Consider the following 21,100-nt stretch of genomic DNA (forward strand, 5'->3'; position numbering starts at 1 on the left):
GACTTTTTCCTACCCTATTTATGACCTGACCAAAAATTTGATACCCTGTGATCTAATCGATAATGATGAAAAAGTAGATGCCTCCAAGAAAACATACCCAATTCAAGACTAGAATGCAAAACCCATATCCTATTTATGACCAAAACGGCCAAAATCGATACCCTATTTATGACCAAAACGGCAGAAAAACCATACCCTTTGGGGCTGTACATACCTATATAGCCCTACAAGGGAGTACCCCCCACCCCACCCCTGGACTGGCACACGTGTTTACTTCTGTCTGAGCAAATTAAAACGTTTCGGTCACGTAGCGTATTAGTACAAAACAAAAGACTGTCTTAAAGGTCTTAAAGCGTCTCGCTCTAAATTGCCAGAAGTCTAAACCACGTGTAAAAGAGAATAGAGAAAATCTTAAAACGTAACTGCGTTATTTTTTCGGGGAGTGGGAAAGAGATAATTCTCGCCGGGAAAAGAGACATCTTACAATGCGAAGAAATCGTTTTTTATGTTTGAAACTACTTTAGAAGGGCGGGAGAGGTTGAAGCCGGGAGGTGTCTGACATTTCTGGCCAGAAGGGTGCGTAACACGTGAGGGGAGCACCACACGTGTCGGCCGCCGGAAAGGACACGTGCTGGCAAAGATTGCATAACACTCTAGGTACTAAATTGTTGAAACACGTCAATCATCTGTGTTTTTTTAGACCTGTAAAAAACCTTGGCTGTCTAGGCAAATATCAGTTTGTTGTTCAGTGACAGAGAGAACTACAACAGCTCGAGTTTGCTACGTGAAATTTCTATTTTAAAGCAAGATTTTTTTGAGACCGTATAGTCAACATGGCAAAGCAAGTAAGTGAGTCTTAATTGTCGCTTTTACTAAGGGGAGCCGAAACTCTCCGCGAAAGTAACTGGGGAGGCAAAGCGCACCCTGAACGCGCCATAAATGATTATTGTCCTAAACTGCAAGGCCTCGCCGGGGCGTTTGACCAATGCTAAAGCAAGGTAACCTTTATTCAGGGATGATTCCAGTCTCGGCCTCCGAAATTTTCTGAAAAATGTTTCCATCTACATTGAACAGGTCGCTTTTTTTACGAGCTGAAAACCAACGTCGAAATCTTAGAAGGGGGTACTCTCTTGCATAAGGTTTCAAGAAATAAAAGGCCACTGAAAGGAAAGGTATATGGGACGTCAAAGGGAATGGTTTTTGAGCCATTTTGGGTTCGAAATGGGGTATGTGTTGCACTGTGACCTGAATTGGTTACGTTGCGTAGATCAAGTGAAACTAATTTCTCGTTACTGTGTGCCCCTTCTCGACTGGTTACGTAATTAGAAGCCATCGTTGGTTAGCCGTTTAGCTGAGCGGTTTGGCTGAGCTTGTTAGCTGTTTAGCTGAGGTGTTAATTCTGCGTTTTTATGGAAAGTTGTCCGTTTATTTTTTTATCTGATTCCTTGAACCCGATCTAGTCTGCCAAAAACGTTCACCGTTGAGAACAACTGGCCCCTCGGAAACAACACGCATTCATGTTTTACATTCCTCGATCACCACGTACCGCATTTTGTGCATGTTCCTCTTCCTGAAATGTCTACTAAAATGTTTTATGCCAAGTTAAAAAAAAAATCCCATTACCTTTTGCATAACCTTACGAAGTCACCAAAAAAATCAGCCTTATCGTTTAATAATAAGTGAATTTGCTGTTTTATACCGGCGGTCGACCGAAGCGACCAGTCTGTAACTTTGTCTTCATAAACATTTGACCTAATTTGCTTACTTCGTTTTACTGACCTTTACTTTGCTAGAAGACAAACTAAATTCCGAGTTAGGATTTCGAGTTGGATTTGGAGTTGGATTTTCGAGTTACGATTTGGAGTTGGATTTTCGAGTTAGGATTTGGAGTTGGATTTTCGAGTTAGGATTTGGAGTTGGATTTGGAGTTGGATTTGGAGTTGGATTTTGAGTTGGATTTTCGAGTTAGGATTTTGAGTTGGATTTTCGAGTAAGGATGTAGAGTCGGTCTTTTCGAGATGGTTGCTGGTAATCCAGCTGCGACGAATCGGTTAGTTAGTCCGTAAATTCCGGTCCAATGCAGTCAACAAAAGAATTCCTGTAGGGGTGGGGTTAGTGTTTTGCCTCTTTATTTGCGACATCACTATATAAAGTATACATGAAGTAAAAGGCAAGACATTGAGTCTTACATGAAGCGATTTCCCATAGCCACGAACACGCTCCGGGCGTAAATCGATGTTAAGAACTAGAATATTATTTTTCTTGTCATATCTATTCTGGTGGTACAAATTTAGAAATCCGCGTTAAGAGTTAGACACAACAAAAGGCAAATATATAAATTCTAATACAGAGATTTAGGGCAGCCTAAAAGCGTAGCTCCTGGGCCGGGTTGTCCAGAGCTCGATTAAGCTAACCCAGGATAAGGTAGAATTTTGATTTGAGTTTTGTAACTTTGCGGTGAGGATTTCTGTGTATCGTTTGGCCTTCTGCTTTCAGTTTTAATAATCACAATAGACACAAAACAAAGCAGCAAAATACTTTTGTATGGAAGAAAAAGTTATAATTCGGTTAACTTTTAATCCTGGGTTAATCCTGGGTTTAAAACGTTCGTGCGAAAATTTATTCAATGTAGAGCATTTCTGCGGTAAGATATTAAGTACCAGCGTCAGAAATTCAAAGACTAACTAACTTTACACGGTGCAAGCGACTGTAAAACGGCCCTAAACGGCGGATGTTCGAAACCTGGGGGGGAATTCCTATATGAAATGGTCGGGGATGCTCGCCGTCTCGGGTAAAAATCAAGGATTCTGGTCTCACTTAGGGTGTTGACGACGAAACGTCACCATTTATTCCGTTTTAAGTGGTATCTTTTAGGGGTGTAGTGAAGCTCGAGGAACTCCCATATTGGTCTCCTTTAAGAGTTGAATTCCAATTTTCCGACATGCATCCCTGACCTTTTCATATGGGAGTTCCTCCACCCACCCCCCGCCACCCCCGGGGTTTCAAATGTCTAACAGGGAGTGATGGAGTGAAATCGCTTCACCACTACAACTTGGAAAATAATAGTTTCGAAGTTAAAAAGCAGACAAGGGGACGCGAACGGTTGTCTTAAACACTGAAGATAAAATTCTCAATGGACAAATCCAGTTAGACGACCTTGAACACCACAAACCCCTTGAACGTTCTATGGTTGTAGAGACGTCCCTAGGGGTACAACAATTAGTTAAAGAACTCCACCAGCACAACTATATCGATGACACATGACCAACCTATAGTTTTGTCAAACATCTAACCCGCCTCGCATACCATGTTCTACACGCTCACAAAATTTCACAAACCAACTCCAGTTGGAATACCCATAATATCTGGACGTGATGGTCCGACTAAAAGGCTGTCTGCATTTGTAGACAAACTCCTTCAACCCATAGCAAAAGAAGAGGAGGCACATCTTAAAGACTCGACGGACTTCATCAATTTCATAGAAAAAACGAGAGTGCCAGAGAACGCTATCCTTGTTTCAATGGAAGTCACAAGCCTACACACAAATATACCTCAAGAGTAGGGGATAGAAACATGCAGTATGCAAGGGATACGAATCTTACTATGAAGGACAATCCCCTATCCCAACACAATATCTTAAAATAGCGCTTGAACTGGTTCTTCAAGAAAACTCATTTCAGTTCACTGGAAAAAAACTACCTCCAAACACATGGAACAGCCATGGGTACTGAAGTGGCAATCGCCTTTGCCAACATCTTTATGGGAAAGGTAGAATCATAAATTTTAAATCGAAGTGCTCAAAAACCACTTGCCGGAAAAGGTATATGGACGGTATATTTTCTATCTGGAATATAAACAAAGACGAAGTCACGCAATTTATTAAACAAGCAAATAGCCACCATCCCACTATCAAGTTCACGACTGAAGTTTCCGACACGGAAACGTTCCTCGACAAAAAGTTTACAAAGGCGAAAGATTTGCAAAACATGCAGTCTAGACTAGACATTAAAACTCATTCAGTTTCAAAGCTACTGAAACATTTCATTAAACGCATTTCTCAAGTTGCCACCCACCAGAGGTCAAAAAGGGTTTCATCAAAGGCGAAGCATTCAGACTTCTCCGAACCAACTCCTCTGAAACAGCATTTAAACTGCTATTTCACAATCTAAAACAAATCTCATCGAAAGAGGGTACCCAGAAACTCTCGTTTCAACTGCAGAAATTACATTTGAGGAGAGAAAACCTGCCCTACAACAGAAACGTAAACCAAGCACGCGAATCTTGCCTTTTGTCACACAATATCGCCCATCAGTGCCTAACTTAAAGCAAATACTAATGCAGATTGGCATTTAATTCAACAACAACCATTGCTTAGAAGAATATTCAAAGATCCACCTATTGTCTCGTACAAAAGGGGCAGATCCTTAAAGGATATACTCGTTAAAGCAAAGCTTTAACTGGCTATTACACGTGGGTGAGAGTTGTGCAGGCCTGTCACCCCATTGTTATTACCTCTGAAAATTTATTAGAAACCCAGCCAAAAAAAAATCCAACTCGAAAATCCAACTCGAAAATCCAACTCGAAAATCCAACTCGAAAATCCAACCCGAAAATCCAACTTGAAATCCAACTCGAAATCCTAACTCGGTAAATAGGCAACATCTGATAGTTGAAGCTGGTGCACTGATTTCCGTTCAGCAAATTCAACTTTAATGCGTTCAATAGAAGATATTAAATATTAAAGGCACAGGACTGAGATGATAGTACAAAAGACATTTATCAGCAATTAGTCAAGTGATCCGGTAGAATTCAATGCAGTACTTTCGGAAATTTCGCTACTCCTTACCATGCATTGCTTGATACCAGCTAGCTCTGTAAAAGTCGAGCAGAGAGGGTTTTTTTCCTTTATAAAACGGAGCGAAACGCATAATGGAAAATGAGTTTCAAGTCTCAAAGGTGTGAAAAGTAATTTGCGGAAATTCTATTGTTTCAGCGAAGACGAAAAAGTTCGTTTATTAAAATAGTCATGAAAATAGATAAATAGTGTCCTGCACCCAAATTATAGACTGCTGGAAGCTTAGCCTGCGTAGCAGGCGTTTTCAAAACAGCACCGAAGGGAACGAAAAGGAAACGGCTGCTACGCTCGGGGGGTACTTGCAGAAAAGTTAGGTGGGGGTGTGCGGCCCACTTAGCTTCCCAAAACCCTTGCACTATTTATGACCAAAATCTGCGTTTTTTGCTACCCTATTTATGACCTGACCAAAAATTCGATGCCCTATTTATGACCGCTGCGGCTGACACAACTGTTGCCCTAAGCATAATCTTTGAAGGGCTCTTGTTGATGATTTTATTGATAATGACAAAAACGTATCTTCTAAAAAACATACACAATTCAAGACTAGAGTGCAAAACCATGCCCTATTTATGACCAAAATGGCCAAAATCGATACCCTATTTATGACCTAAACGGCTGAAAAAAACCTACTCTTTGGGGCCGCACATACCTATATAGCCCATATAAGGGAGTAAACCCCCCCCCCCCCCCACCCCCGGGACTGCTACGCAGGCTACTGGAAGCTCTTCTTTTCTCTTAGGATCATACAGAGTGTTAATCCGTAAACGCGAAAGGGGCGGTTATGGATGGATAAGAGTGTCGCAACCATGTCTCGTCCCAATCTCTTGTCTGGCAACGGAGTTATTAGTCGTGTCATTTGCACGCAATAAAATATAAAATCAAAAACAAAAACCATTCCGTGGATATGGTCAAGAAATTGTGATATTACAGAAGATAAGTAAAGAAGACAGTTCTCCAAGTTTAAGGTGTGTACGTTGTCCCAAAGTTAAGATATTCGTCGAAATGTTCCGCGCAAATCTACAGAGCCCAGTATGGAGCCGCTATGTTGGTGTTCCTCTGTAGTACACCAATATGGCGGCCGGAAAACAGTGTTAACATCTGGAACTTACTTTGGATGATTATCTGCACTGAACAAATAAACATTTAAATAAGCACTTTTCCAAATACGACAACCTCTTAAGAGTCCCTGTCCATAAAAATGAAAAATAACTCGGCAAGGGTCGAAAATTCGATTTCGCTCATATTTTCATGGCAGATAGGCTAGGGTATGACAAAAACTACTGGATATTTTTTTTGGCAAAATATCCTTTTATTTCAAAGAAATATGCAAATTACCAAATTCCGTTAAAATCGTCATTTGACGCACCATTTTATTAAACAAGTTTGAGACCCTCACATGCAAAACCACATTATTCTTCCGTCTTTAAAACACTCAAATAGTTTTGTGCAATGTTTAAATGTTTACTGGGTTGATTTAAGGGAATGTTGCGTTGTCTCTTTGGGTGCAAAATAATTAAATTTCGAAGACATGTATTTTATTCACGTAAAAGTACTTCGTGAATGTAATTAATTTTCACCATGTGCGAAACCTTCAAATGGATCAAGCTTCTGGTGGTTGAATCGGAGAAGGATGGTCTACAGATTCCTGTAAAAATTTCTTTGGGCAAATGATTGTGAGCGACGCGAGAGCTTTTCAAAGTACGTTAAAAATGCAAATATTTGACCATCCGTCGTCAAATTTCAGTTTACGGGTTGGACGTACATTTTAGCATGCGCCACATGACTTGACCTATGTTAAGTTGAAATAGACACAGAGCTGATAATTTCGAAATGTTCTAACCTCATTTGCTGCAAAAGGGAGGTCCAAAGCCGATTTGACGTGTTTCTCTCACCATTCGTCGCACATAAAGCAGAAGTTTTCTTTTGTTTACATAACGTCCGATGTACATCGCCAACTGTCAACTTACTTAATGTTCGAATACCATGAATCTGTGACCATCTTTCTGCGCATATGAACATGACTGCATCTAAGTCAAAAACGGCTGAGTCATTTGTAGATAGTTGCTTGCTTTGCAGTGCACCAAAATATCACGTTTGATCGATTGCTGACCATTGCTGATAAGCGTGTCGGCGCAGCACAATCGTACAGCCGTTATTTGTTCGTCACGCAATGCTGTCACGGCATATGCTGCACATTTGGATCTTTTTTGTATAGAGCACTCTCAGGGTAAGTGAAACAATTCAATCATAGTTCATCTGTTTGTTCATATATATAATAATATGTGTGTATATTTATATAATCGTATTCCATAGTGTACGTGAACTCGGTCCAAATCACGTTTGTTTCAGACAACAGCTGATAGAGCTAGTGCCTGTACTAGAATGTACTAGAATTTAAAAAAAAAATCACCATAAACAAATTGTAGATCAATGAAGCAAGAACTAGCTGAAATAAAAATAGGAAATCACAACGTGTCTAATTCGTGAGAAAAACGGACTAAATTTAATCAGTAATTACGTGAGTAAATAGCCCTGGCCATGCCATTTTGACGTATTTTATTTGCTTAGTGGCGAGGCATTGGTATGTTTGTAACAGAAAATAGAGGACTGTTGTCAGTAGAGTCCAAAATTATTGTCAGTAAAATATTGTAAACAAAACACCTATTGACCGGTTACCTCCGCGGCCACCATTTGGTCGTTCCGATAAGGGTTTCATTATTGTCTTTACCCCTATTAAGCGGCCACCCAAAATTTAAAAACTTTGTTTTGGAAAGGGCGATGGCAGAAAAGAGTCTGAAATTGAAGGTGCATGACGAGTTATAATTCAAACACACGCCTATCATGATTGTCTTGAATTGACTCCATGTTCACCAAGAAATTTATAACCCGATAGTGAAAAATTAAATATTCAAGGTACACCAACCTCTATTTAAGCGGCTAGCCCCATTAGGCGGTCGCCACCCATTTCCCCGAGGGTAGCCCATTGTATTACATGTAAACCAAAAATAATTGCACAGCGCGAAAAGACCTGCGTAATACTGTAACGCTAAACTCATACCTAGGGCATGTAGGTAGCGGTGGTCGAGTAAAAGATAACAACAGGGGTAATGGTAAACTATTCATTCTTTTCATTTCTTAATTTAATCTCTTCCTATTCAACGCGATTGTTTGCTCCCAGTGGTTCGAAGCCTTGCGGAGCCTTACGTATTAGGATAGAAATTGTCCTACCCCTACCCCCTAAAATGGGATGACAGCATTGCGTGACGAACAAGGAACCGCAGCAAGCAAGGATTCAAGCCATCAAACCATGATGATCAAACGTAATATTTTGGCGCACTGCAAAGCAAGCAACTATCTACAAATGACTTAGCCGTTTTTGACTCAGATGCAGTGGTGATCATATGTGTCGAAAGAGGGTCACAGATTCATGGTATTCGACCATTAAATAAGTTGACAGTTGGCGATGTACGTCGGACGTTATGTAAACAAAGGCAAACTTCTGCTGCATGTGCGACGAATGGTGAGAGAAACACGTCAAATCGGCTTTGGACCTGCCTTTTACAGCAAATGAGGTTAGAACATTTCGAAATTATCAGCTCTGTATCTATTTCAACTTAACATAGGTCAAGTCATGCGGCGCATGCTAAAATGTACGTCCAACCCGTAAACTGAAATTTGACGACGGATGGTCAAATATTTGCATTTTTAACGTACTTTGAAAAGCTCTCGCGTCGCTCACAATCATTTGCCCAAAGAAATTTTTACTGGAATCTGTAGACCATCCTTCTGCAATTCAGCCACCAGAAGCTTAATCCATTTGAAGGTTTCGCACATGGTGAAAATTAATTATATTCCCGAAGTACTTTTACGTGAATAAAATACATGTCTTCGAAATTTAATTATTTTGCACCCAAAGACACACCGCAACATTCCCTTAAATCAACCCAGTACACATTTAAACATTGCACAAAAATATTTGAGTGTTTTAAAGACGAAAGAATAATGTACTTTTGCATGCGAGGCACTCAAACTTGCTTAATAAAATGGTGCGTCAAATGACGATTTTAACGGAATTTGGTAATTTGCATATTTCTTTGAAATAAAAGGATGTTTGGCCAAAAAAACTATCGAGTAGTTTTTGTCATGCCCTAGCCTATCTACCATAAGAATATGAGCGAAATCGAATTTTCGACCCTTGCCGCGAAATTAAGAATTTGTCTGATTTTTACAGGCGGGCACTCTTAAATGGCTAAAAAGACAAGACATAAATTTTTCGACAAACGCGATCGTAGCTTTATGTCACGCACCACCATAACCTCAAAATTCAAAATGCGCTGGTTTCCAAACGAAGGGCGCTATTGAGCTGGAAAGTTGTAAACAGATATAACTTTAGTACCTCTTATGCCTGATGAGGATAAAAACTTTGGTGGCTCTTTAGTTTTGGATTTAAGAACTTGATGACGTCACGTGAAAACACTCTATAACCGAAATCACGTTTCTTTCAAGTACAGTCTTGGGACCGCTATTAATTTTAAAAACTGGTTCTAATATATTTTGCAATAATAGTTAATCATTAACCCTTTTGTAACACATTGTAACATTGTAACACAGTGTAAGATCAAAGACTGTTCATAGCACAAAGTCCAGTCAGTCAATGCATCAATATGGAATAATCTACTTAGCTTTAAAACGACATCGCTGAACAATGTTCAAGGAGTCTGAGCTGAGCTTTTAGAAGTAAAAAGCCCTGGAAATGTCCACTTATTGCAGGTTTTTTGCAACAAAATGGCTTAATATTGGTGTCCGCGTCCGCCAAACAGACCAGAGGTGTCCGCTGAATGCAGGTTTATTTTACAGTAAATGTGGGAAGAAAATTTAGGGACTCAAGCTGGTGTCCACTAAATAGAGAGGTTGTCCGCTTAATATGGGGTCCGCTTGATACAGGTTTCACTGTAGAATATTTTGGGTACGCGTATGTTCTTCTTCCAAGCTCTTTTTCGAAAATAGGATTCATGCTTTGAGTTAAATTGAAACGATGTCCTACCTCGCTCTATATATATGTATATATATCAAGATTCACATCAATATCTGTCCCCTTCGCTTCCTGTTGTGCCGAAGAGCAACCAGCTAGATCAAGGCATTTAAAAAATATCTCATATCAGCCTGGCACCTACCTAGAATTAAAAAAAACTTTTCTCAAGCTGGCTTTATTCCTCTTTAGTATCCAGCCTCGTTGTCCCTTGATGAACTCAAGCGTGAATGTCCTGCTTTCGCGGACAAGGTTTGCCCATTTTCCGAGCTACCGGAGCAAGAGAAAGGCGTGGCTGCCAAGTGCCCTGCCTTCAAGAGTGGCTGCCCATTTAAAGAATGTAAAACTGTTGGAGAGTTTGAAGGCAAGCTTGGTCTGATGCGTGACCAGTGTAAGGGGGATGCTGCTTACCTGGAGTTCCTGAGGGTAACCGTCCTGACTGCCAAAGGAAAGGAGGCCGATGTTGGATCCGCTTGCCCGTTTTTCCAAACCAAGGGTGGCTGCCCATTTGCCAAAGACACCAGTGGAAAGCCTATACTTTCTCCAGACTACATCGTGGTATGTTCCTTTCTACGTTTAATGCAATTTAGATCTAATATATAATTCTTATTATTGGTGTCCATACTCCTGTTATAGTTATGGTTGGAGGAATTAAATTAACTATCGTGACAATTTACCTGTGGTGATTGTTTTTATATAGGCGTTGCATGGAGAAATGAGGTACTGAACAGTCACGCTTGACAAAAAGTTTAGCAATGGGACTGATGGAAATAAATATGTATATATTTAGAACTATTTTTAGCAACGATAAGACCAGATCAAAAATCATCCACTACTTGAGAATGTGGAAGGGTGAAATATCGCTGAAAACATGGGTTTCATACTTAAAAGTTTGAGAAAATTTGAGAAGCTTATTAGAACAGTATAGACTAGGTTCTTACCGTGAAGTCGACGTTTTTGTTTGTTAGATTTTTGTCATCTTTTTTCATTTGATTTTTATTGATTTGAAAATTTACAATTTTTTTCTCAAGACTCCCATGGGAGTTACCTTAAACGACGCGATGAATGCGTGTCCAGCATTTGGCAAAGGTGTGTGTCCATACGCCATCCTTGTGACCAAGTGCAAGGGTCTGGCTGGCAAGTGCCCCGCTTTTGAGGGAGGCTGCCCATTCAAGAACTGCAAGACCGTTGGAGAGTTCGTGGAGAAGATGACTCAGATGCGAGATACCTGCAAGGGTAAAGCTGCCTATAGCAAGTTCTTCCAGGAGCTTCTTTCCATCACTGACAGTGAACAGAAGAAGCTTGGAGCCTGCCCCTTCAATGCACATGTCTGCCCATTCAGCCGTGATGCTAAAGGAAAGCCAATTGTCCCCAAGTGAGGTCGACAGATCAGTGGCTGTTGCTTAACATGGATTTGACGAAGACAAAGATCAAACTGGACTGACTTATCTATCGTTAACGAATATTTGAAGTGCATTTTACACGTTTCAGATTTTTCTGCGAACGTGTTTTTTCACTGTGTGATTACTTGTTTAATTAACAATAAAACTTGTGAAATTATCCAGACTAAGTACTCTAGTGGGGATATTGGGACTTAATTTCATTGATTATTTAAACCTCTCTTACAAGGGAAGTTGACAAGTTCAACGCCTCTCCCCCCCCCCCCCCCCGCCTCCCCAACCATCGACACGCATTTGTCAAAGAAAAAAATAAGTTCCCTTACACCGCAAAAGATAACCTTATAACCATTACTGAATTTTTTTTTTTCTGCCCGTTGTTTAGGTCCCACACACTGTCTGTGGGTCACCAAGGATGGGTTTTTGATGAATACCTAACAGAGGCCAATATAGGTTAGGTAGCTTGCAGTGCAGGCGTTTTCCGTGTGTTCACGAGTTATCGGTATTAGCTCGCTATCAAGTAGATTCTCCACCATGTTGTCTCAGGAAAAGTGAGCGGGGAGGGGTGGGGACGAAAGGAAGAAAAATTTCCTTCTCCTCCTCTTCCCCCGTTACTCCTCTTTTAGCCTCACCCCTACTCCCTAGGACCTCATTTCGTCTTTTGTGAGTTTGAATTCAATATTGTGCTCGCCCTATCAAAATGCGTGCGCTCGCGCGCCAAAATACGCCGGCATTGCAGGCTGTAGGTTAGGTGATAATGGACCTTTTTCGGCGATACGGCGGCCATTTTGAATTCAAATAGCTACTATGAGATGGTCAGGGGGCAAATTAGTTTGTATTTGCCCTCTGAGATTCCCATAATAGCTATTTGAAACAAAATTGAAAACGGCCTCCATATCGCCGAAAAGGCCCATTATTACTTAATATTGTTATGCTCAATGTATTGTACAACTCGTTGCATAAATAATACTAAGTGCGCACTTACTAACAAAAAACGTAAAAGAGCAAACAATTAAATGTACTATCATAAATGGAACAGTTACACGAGTTCACTGAATTTAACCCCATAAGCTGAAAAGTTCAGACGGGTTCATGGTGTTATTTCAATTATTTTCAATCCTCGAGATCGGCCAGTTCTTAAGTAGAACAGTTGAACGATTTCAGTTAATTTAACCCGTAAGCTGAAAAGTTCAGATGGGCTCACGCTGTTATTTCAATTATTTTCAATCCTTGAGGTTTGTTACATGTCATTACGTTGATAACGGGTTTTTACGACAAACTTCTCTGAAGGGGAACGTTTTCGTTTTCCCTTTCTCCTTCTGTAATGCTCAGACTTAGCGATTCTGTTCCCTGAAAAGCTTTTCTCCTACGCTGACGAGCTCAAAACGAGACTGCGTGGAACTGAGGCTGCAAAATCTTGCAAACCAATATCGAGAGAGGGCCGTACGTGGTCCATCATTGCAGATGTCGTTAATGTTGATAATGGGTTTTACCTTAAATTAAGTCTTAAAAGTATCACGTTCAAAACGTTTGATAAGCGGTAGCTTTTAAGGCTGAGTTCCTGCAAACAGAATTTGTCTTACAGACAGGAAATTTCGCATGTATCCAATACATCTTCAAGTCACGTTTACTGACTTTGATATCACTCTGGTCGAAATATTATTAGGCTAGCAAATTATTACTTGATTTATTTCTTGGAAAAATAAGTCTATTAAAGATCAACACATTACACAAATGATTTCTACCAAGACATGGATTAAAAAAGGGTTCTTACCAGGCGATGTTGCCTGGGTTCTTACTAATTTATACTGCAAAGTTCTTAATCAAGTTATTCCATATTTATCTAAATAAGGCGTCTGTGCTTAGGCTGACTGTCGCATGTACGATCAAACATTACACCCTCCGTGCTCCTCTATCGAGAATTTTGCAGTTGCGATTAATTGTGTTACACTAAAAAACCACATGTAAGAACCTACAATTTTTGAAGTCTGGCAAAACGGGTTCTTGCATTTTGGCTTAGTTATTGGCAATTTAGGCTAAGTAGGTTCTTAATTAAGCCCTCAATTTTTCTGAAGGAGATATAGTTGTTGATTACCAGAAAAATAAATAAACTTGGGTTTGGTCCTTGAATATACAGTCATTATTCACAACTGTATTATGTATTTTCTAGGAATATAAATTTGAAATCTCAAAGTCACTCCTTGGTTAAAATGTTTATCACAATTTAACTGGAATCCAAATTTAACAACCTGCTTGATCTCACTTGGATGAATAGGTTGTTATACATTTCTGGGTATTAAAATGGAAAATTTTTGCCAGCAGGTTGTTAAACCACTAGGTTCTTACACGCTGGTTTTTACTGTATGTGAATGAGCATCTTTTACAGGGCAGAAAGAAATAAATGATTCATTGGTATTCATCTTTTTCTCTAACTTGCTGTCATTCAAATTTACGCTATATTTTACCATATCCCATTAAGAATCTCCGGCGGCTCACCACTTTTTTAATTTTCCTCCATCAAGAAAAAGTCATCTGTTGTTTCTGTTGCAGTTGTAGTTGAATCACCCCAGCTTATCCTACGACTTTTGAATTGTAAGAATGAAACAGCCTTTCATTTCCTGCAACAAACCACGACGGTTACTGACAGTTCTTACGTTTCAGTGTTGCCTAGCAACTTGACCTACATAAAGCGAGAAAGAGAGGCAGCTTGATTCATTTGTCAAGCTCCCACTTTGACGCGCCATTCAGGTTTTTTTTCAGTTTATCCCTACTACGTAAAATCTTTATTATTCTCCTACTTAAGGTAAGTCTTATATGTTTTTTTTTTTTTCGCTTGTCTCTTTAAAAGTTCTTTGAATTTCGTTTGAAAGTTAATATTTTTACTGTTAACTATAGCTTCCATACTGGGACGGGGAAACTGACTTACAAACTGTAGTTAATGTCAGGTGTTTTTTGCAACTCAGAATCCTTCAGTTTGTCGACAGAGTTTTGTAAAGAAATTATTGGAACCAAACTGAACTTAATCTGGTTCAGTTTTGAATTGTTTTTTTTTTTCGAAATTGTTTAGGGATACCATATGCAAGCGGTTTGTTCTTGAAACGCGATACTATTAACGACAAGCTTTTCCTCAAAGCTAGCTTTAAATGCTGTAAAGAAACATACTTTTCTGGATGCTGTTAAAAGAACCCTCCAGTTTTCGATCTCAGTTAAGTTTGTTGAAAACTGTATGAACGCACACCGCCATTTATTCCTCTCGCAATATCTGTTTTATCTTATCTCTCCCTAGACTACAAGTCACCATACCTTAAGCTCTTTTAATTATTCATTTTTAATAGAAATACATTGTTTTCGTCGACTAAAATAACTAAATGCAGTCGGTAATAAACTCTTGAGATCGTGTCGACCCTTTGAGAAAGGCTTCGATTCAATAAGATCTAAGAACACATCGTGCCTCTAAGATAAAGTTGAATTCACTATATCAAACAGTTTCTCCTATTGAACAAGTCACCGAGTCCATCCCGTAACTATATATGTTTAATAATACAAATTTGATTCAATAAGATCTAAGAACACATCGTGCCTTTAAGGTAAAGTTGGATTCACTATAACAAACATTTTCTCCTATTGAACAAGTCACCGATTCACGGCCATCCCGTAACTATATATGTCTAATAATACAAATTTGAATCGTGCAGTAATTAAACAAGCAAGTCCGACAGGAGAATCAAATTCTCGATCATCTAAGTTCAGCTGGAAACTGAACTCAGGCCTTCTCACAATACATATACTAGAGCAAGCCGTGTGACTATGAACATTGTGCCCGCACGAAAAATTCATCGGGGCCGGGTTTTTTGGAGTTGTAAGCTGAAGTAAGTGATATAAATCGCTTTCCCTTGCTAATCAAAACTCTTTTGATCTTGTTCCGAGAGTTTTAATTGTGCATGCCGCCCAACGCTGTGTCAACCACGATTATGGCGACCATCATATATTGGAAATTAACACGACCCGACACAAAAATTAATTTGTCTTCAAAATGCAAAAGTTGCATTAACCTTTTAGAGAAATTGCTTCAGCTTTTTCTCAAAGCTTCTTAAAATATGTTGAGAAAACACTTGCTTGCGGTTATTTTCTTCATTTCCCTAGGGTTCTCAAGTGTCCGTCGTGTTTTACGACGGTATAATGCATTGCTAAAGTTGTAGAGAATATTGCCTCTGTATTTAGAGACTTGAATGACAGTTCCAAATAACAGTCTAAATGCCGGCTGTTCTCGGCATCTACAACAGCTGGTTTCCGCGAACACGGTTTGTTTTTCTCCAGTGTTCTCAAATTCCCATCGTATTCGAATTTAAAAGAGCTCTTATTGACCAAAAGCGCACACGGCTGTGTTTCGATCTCTAATTTCCAAGACCACTTAACGTATAGTTCTTTATTTTTTACAACATCAATACAATGTGAGCATGACAATTTTCACGCGAATAAGAACATTCTCAACCGGAGCAGGATTGTCTTGTATTGATGTATCACCAAATTCTCTTGAACAAAAGGTAAAGAAATTTTGGCAACCAGTAAGGAGAATTTCTGTCGAGGAAAAGGTTGTTGTTATTCATCGTGGTAGATGCAATAATAAAGTGTATTATCGTTTCTCTCACGATGTAGTCACTGAGATGTAGATCGCGACGTTTCGACTGCTTACTGCTAATCTTCCTCAGGCGATAAGGTCGACTGATTGCACGGTATTGCACCGTGCAATTAGTCGGCTTCGAAGCTAGATGCATTATCATAACAGGACTGGCTCATATATTTGTGTATTTCACTATAAACGTCTCGTGATTAACTTTAAATGTTGGAAATTTTAAAGACAGCGACCTCCAGGCCGGACAACGACGAAGGCAAGAAAAGAATCATTTTCTCTTTCAGAACTACTCGGTTTGCCTTAAGTAAGAGTCATTCCCAAGCCAACGTCCGATTCGAAACAGAAGCAGACAACTTAGACGACGAATTCAAAATTCAGAATTCATTAACTCAGAATTTAGTTGTACAAGGCAGCTAAGTAATATATCTCGAAAGAAAGACCGTGTTTGACCACGTTTCCAAACACCGCTGGAGAAAAGAGTTGAAAACACCACGCACAGCGGGGTACTTTTGAAGAAATGTTCCAAAATGTCGTTGTACAACGCACGTGCGGGCCACTGCTCAGTAAACCTTCGTGCGACGATGTTCTCGTTGCCCTCGTGATTGCCTTTTAAGTTCCTAGCATTAGGATTACTGGAATAAGTATCAGGATTCTAAAGTGTTATAAACGGAGATGAGAAAACCGATTTTTTTTATGTATATAATTGAACAATCAGAAAAACGATGACGTATAAGACGATCTGTAATGTGCTCCGCCCGAGGAAGCCCGGGCTCTAGATGCCGCTCCTTGGCCAGTAGCGTGGATGAATTTGATCAAACAAAATTCTCTCATAAACCCCAGATAAAGCTGTCAGAATCGATACAGAACGATTCTGAGTTCTCTTTGTAAGTGTCCTCTCGTTTCTCCAAAGCTAATGTTAAATTATCAACGTGACATTTTGACTCTAATGGCCATGACCAGGCATGATTCATAGAAAGGAAAAACGGAACGAAGCGAGAGAGGCGATATGCTATCCACCCCTACAGTTTTCCTTAGATTTACCTGACAGGTTCAAAGTTAAAGTTGTCTTGTTTTTCTCTTTCCGCCACCATTTTAACACTGGGGTGGTCAGCAAAATCCTCCTGTCTTGAAGAGCCATCCATCTGACAAAAACTCTGGTCACCCACACCAGTCTTTTGATAACTCTAACACGTAGCGAGTTAGCTAGAAGTGAAATGCCCGAGAGAGAACGTATTGACCAATTTATTCAAAGAAAGCATATTTCTATTCAGAGATGATGAAAGAGTACAGAGAGAGTGCGCATGTGGCGCCACCCATGCCCGAAGAGATATGCCGGCAGATTCAAGACCGATTCAGTGCCATGAAGACAAACTCCAAACAACTGCGGTAGAGTATTCTAAGTTTCATGCCACAGTCACGACTTTTTGTAAAACGAAAAGTGCTGAACAGTTTTCAAAGCTGTCGACAATGTCATAAACTTAAGAGTAAATGTCAGCCGAAATCAAAGATTATCGAAAAAATCGCGGACACGGTCAAAAATCGATTTGGCTCATTTTTTGCCTGTAGGTAGCCTTATATAGTAAACAAACGGAAATGGGGTTAGGTGTTTGAGTTATGCACTTTAACGGGAATAAACCATTAAAAACTTTCGGGGGGTCAATTGCTCAAATTTCACCCAGCGCGATCCTGAAATTATGCTCCTTTCGGGCAGTTGTCATACGAACAAAAATGTAACAGAAGGACTTTTCTAGCTATAGAAATATAGAGTTTGACTTGCTTTATCGAGACAAAGTGATAGTTTTTGTCTCGTGTTATTCCTGGAGGAGCTACGTCTCTGTTAAGAGACGACATCTTCGGCCTTTTGAAATTAAGGCAAAGGTGGCCTAGAATAGCTTGGCAAAAATACATGTGGTAGTGTCTCAAAGTTTACAGTAACACTACCACGAAGCCTTGAAAGATAGTTCTTTACGATTTGGGTTTTATTTCTTTGGGACCTTTGACTATCAAAAGATGACCACCGGCCGTATTTCGGTTAAATACTATGACGCCATAATAAGATGCATAATAACAAAATTAAACGCGTTGTACTCAAATAACTGTTTTGGTCAGTTGTATCTTCACTGGCCGTTGAAATGACTAGAAACATGTTAAAATGTCTATAACTACACTTGATTTTCATATACTGAGACAGGAGAAACAAATCTCGACTTTTCCTACCCTGTGAATCGCGCCATAATTCTGCATAATTCTGCACACAAAAGGTTGAACAATTGAATTGCACACAACAGGACAAATTTGCCACACAGCCGTTAGTTTACGTTTGCTTCGCATCCAGTGGACACGAATTCGAGCATTTGCATCCCTTCCGCGCCTTCTGCACTGGCCAGTTTCGAATATACTGAAAATCGTCAACACAAATTGGAGGAGATTCGAGAGGGTAAGCCGAAAACACTGACACCCGGTCCGCGGACTACCTATGGACCGGTCCACGGACTACCCCTACGGACCCCCTCTACGGACCACCCCCGAAAATAGAATAAAAATAAGAAACAAATATTTCACTTACGGGTTGTCTAACAGATTACTCGTGTCGGCAAAATTTCGAACGTTAGTGTGCAAATGTAACATTCTTGAGTTCAGGCTCGGGCACAAGTTATATCATTACACATTGCCATTTCCTTTGCTGCGGCCATACAGTATATGAAAGACCAGGAAGCCTCCAAAAAGCCTTCGGGGAGCCTCTGGGAAGCCTCGAAATTTGTGCTCTTTCTCCTCTGCCATTTTTTCAGCCCATTTTCGCGCGGATTCGTGAACTCGTTCCAGACTTCTTAATTTGCTCAGCGGAATTACAGATACGAACAAGCCTAAACAACCTAACAACACACCTCCCATAGCCCGATTGAGCCACGAATGAAAGTTAATAACTCTCCTTCTTTTTGTCATCGGCATCCTCTTACCTTACGCTGATAACAGCTTTGAGGCATTTTTTTTTGGGGGGGGGGGGGGGGGCTGGGGGACGTGTTAATTACATTTTCACAGTGTAACACTCGAAATTTCGCCGATATGAGTAATCTATTAAGCAACACATTAATGAAATATTTGTTTCTTATTTTAACACTATTTTTTTGGGGCGGGGGGGAGCTTACGTACAGGGGGTCCGTAGGGGTAGTCCGTGGACCGGTCCATGGGTAGTTCACGGACCTAGTCCATAGTGGGGGTCCGGGGACCGGGGGTCAGTGTTTTCGGGTTACCCCTCGCACACGCTCATTTCCGATCATGCAATTCATAACGGTTTATCCCCGTCAAATTGAATATTTACACAAACTAACCTCATTTCACTTTAGCTAGTACCTATAGCTACCTGTAGACAACAAATGGGACGAAACGACCTTTTGACCATGTCCGCGATTTTTTTATTTTTCTTTGATTTTTAGAGACATCCAGTCTTAATCATGCAATTTGTTTTCGAAAACAGGGATGAACTTCCTACATTGCAGACGAGACTGTAGGAGTATTAAGAAGCCTACACTGTGAGACAGAAATGAGGAGGATAACAGGAACCCGGCCCATGTGTAACAACAGAAGTTAGAGTTCAGATTCATAGTGCGGCAGAGTAGGAAACAAACGTTTCGAGTATTGCTGCATAAACTTGTGTGAACGATACGTTTTTCCACTGGGGACTGTATTTTCGGTTGAACGAGCGCGCGAACTTTACTGGGCGGGACGCGCTCTTAACTCTGGAGAGCACCATTTGGCTTGCGGGAGGGAAACTTGTCATTGTTTCCTGGTACACGAAGATATACTTCAATGGTCTTCTTTATGGACGTCAAGTATCAGACATAACTTGGTTGCAACAGTAGTTCATTCTGAATTCGTTGCAAATCGAAAACTGTTATAATACTGCCCGCCTATACATGGTTTGTTAGGTGCAAAGTACGATCTCTGTTGCTCTAAATACGCCGCAAGTAAAAAAAAACAAAACAAAAGATGCTTAAATAATTCATTTCAAAAGGGAGAACCTCCCCTTGAAAGGACCGTAAGTGGCACAGGTAGAAAGCATACGTGGAAAAAGTACGAGGTTGCAGTATGGTCGTCAAGTACTTAGATAGTTGATACGTAGGGGACCCACAGAATGACACTATAGGTCGCATCGGTATACCAGGTTTGTGCAGTTTCGGTAGTCCGTAAAGTTTCGGTGGTTGAGGTACTGAGCACCTCAGTCGATAGTAGCGTTGAGTGTCAATAGCGTCAGTCTTTTTAAGCGTAAGTATTTTGCTGTTAAGTTTGCGTTGAAGTGCTGGCGTCGGGTCGCGTTTAAGTTCTTCGTAAGTTTGTTTGTCGTTAACAAGTGCGTCCATTTTGTCAAAGTAGTCAGTCTTGTCCATAACAACAGTGACACGTCCTTTGTCGGCTGGTAGTATGACAATGTTGTTGTCGTTTTTCAGTCGTTTCAGTGCTTGCTCATGGTTCGTCTTTTGTCAAGTTATTGTCAGGTATAGAGGCTGATTGTACCGTGGAAGCAATTCTGCTTCTGATGTTATCCTTGGCAGATTCTGATAAGTCTCGCTGACGAGACAGAACCGCCTCAACACTAGATACAATAGACTCGGTCGGTATCCGTTTAGGCGTCACTGAGTGTTTTAGTCCGTAGGACAGTACGTGAGTCTCGGTTTTGTCTAAGGGACGGGAAGAAATGTTCCTGACCCAGTTGTCGTCAGTTTTTGGCCCCGCTTCCCAAAACCCTTACCCTATTTACGACCAAATTCTGCGATTTTTTCCTGCCCTACTTATGACCTGACCAGATATTTGATACCCTATGGTCAAAAGACCACGATCTACCTCATTTTCTCTTGCTATGGTCTAATCGATAATGATGAAAAAGTAGCTGCTTCTAAGAAAACATACCCAATTCAAGACTAGAGTGCAAAACCCATACCCTCTTGTCCAAAATCGATACCCTATTTATGACCAAAACGGCAGAAAAACCATACCCTTTGGGGCCACACATACCTATATAGCCCTATAAGGGAGTACCCCCCACCCCACCCCTGGACTGGCACAAGTGTGTACTTCTGCCTGAGCAAAGTAAAACGTTTCGGTCACGTAGCGTATTAGTGAAAAACAAAAGACTGTCTTAAGACTCTTAAAGCGTCTCGTCCCGAACTGCCAGAAGTCTAAAACACATG

General features: G+C 40.4%; 1 protein-coding gene and 1 long non-coding RNA gene across 2 annotated transcripts; both read left to right on the plus strand.

Annotated features, from left to right (window-relative positions):
* The first annotated feature begins 714 nt into the window (after positions 1–714).
* On the plus strand, positions 715–11,444 carry LOC110040030 (uncharacterized). Its single transcript, XM_089295323.1, has 3 exons — positions 715–845; positions 10,077–10,442; positions 10,916–11,444. Exons 1-3 carry the CDS (start codon positions 834–836, stop codon positions 11,261–11,263), a joined length of 726 nt encoding a protein of 241 aa, XP_089151449.1. The 5' UTR covers positions 715–833; the 3' UTR covers positions 11,264–11,444.
* Positions 11,445–16,830: 5,386 nt separating this feature from the next.
* On the plus strand, positions 16,831–19,900 carry LOC149108396 (uncharacterized). Its single transcript, XR_016208967.1, has 2 exons — positions 16,831–17,305; positions 19,390–19,900. It is a non-coding gene; the product is annotated as an uncharacterized LOC149108396 (long non-coding RNA).
* Positions 19,901–21,100: the final 1,200 nt, after the last annotated feature.

Source organism: Orbicella faveolata, unplaced genomic scaffold (genome assembly GCF_042242905.1).
Source record: "Orbicella faveolata isolate gen_17 unplaced genomic scaffold, um_ofav_v1 contig_26, whole genome shotgun sequence".
Lineage (NCBI taxonomy): Eukaryota > Metazoa > Cnidaria > Anthozoa > Scleractinia > Merulinidae > Orbicella > Orbicella faveolata.

Bases quoted from the DNA above. Each gene is read 5' to 3' on its own strand.
- LOC110040030 (XM_089295323.1), top strand. The intron at 10,443-10,915 runs GTATGTTCCTTT...TTTTTTCTCAAG, and splicing joins TTTCTCCAGACTACATCGTG to ACTCCCATGGGAGTTACCTT.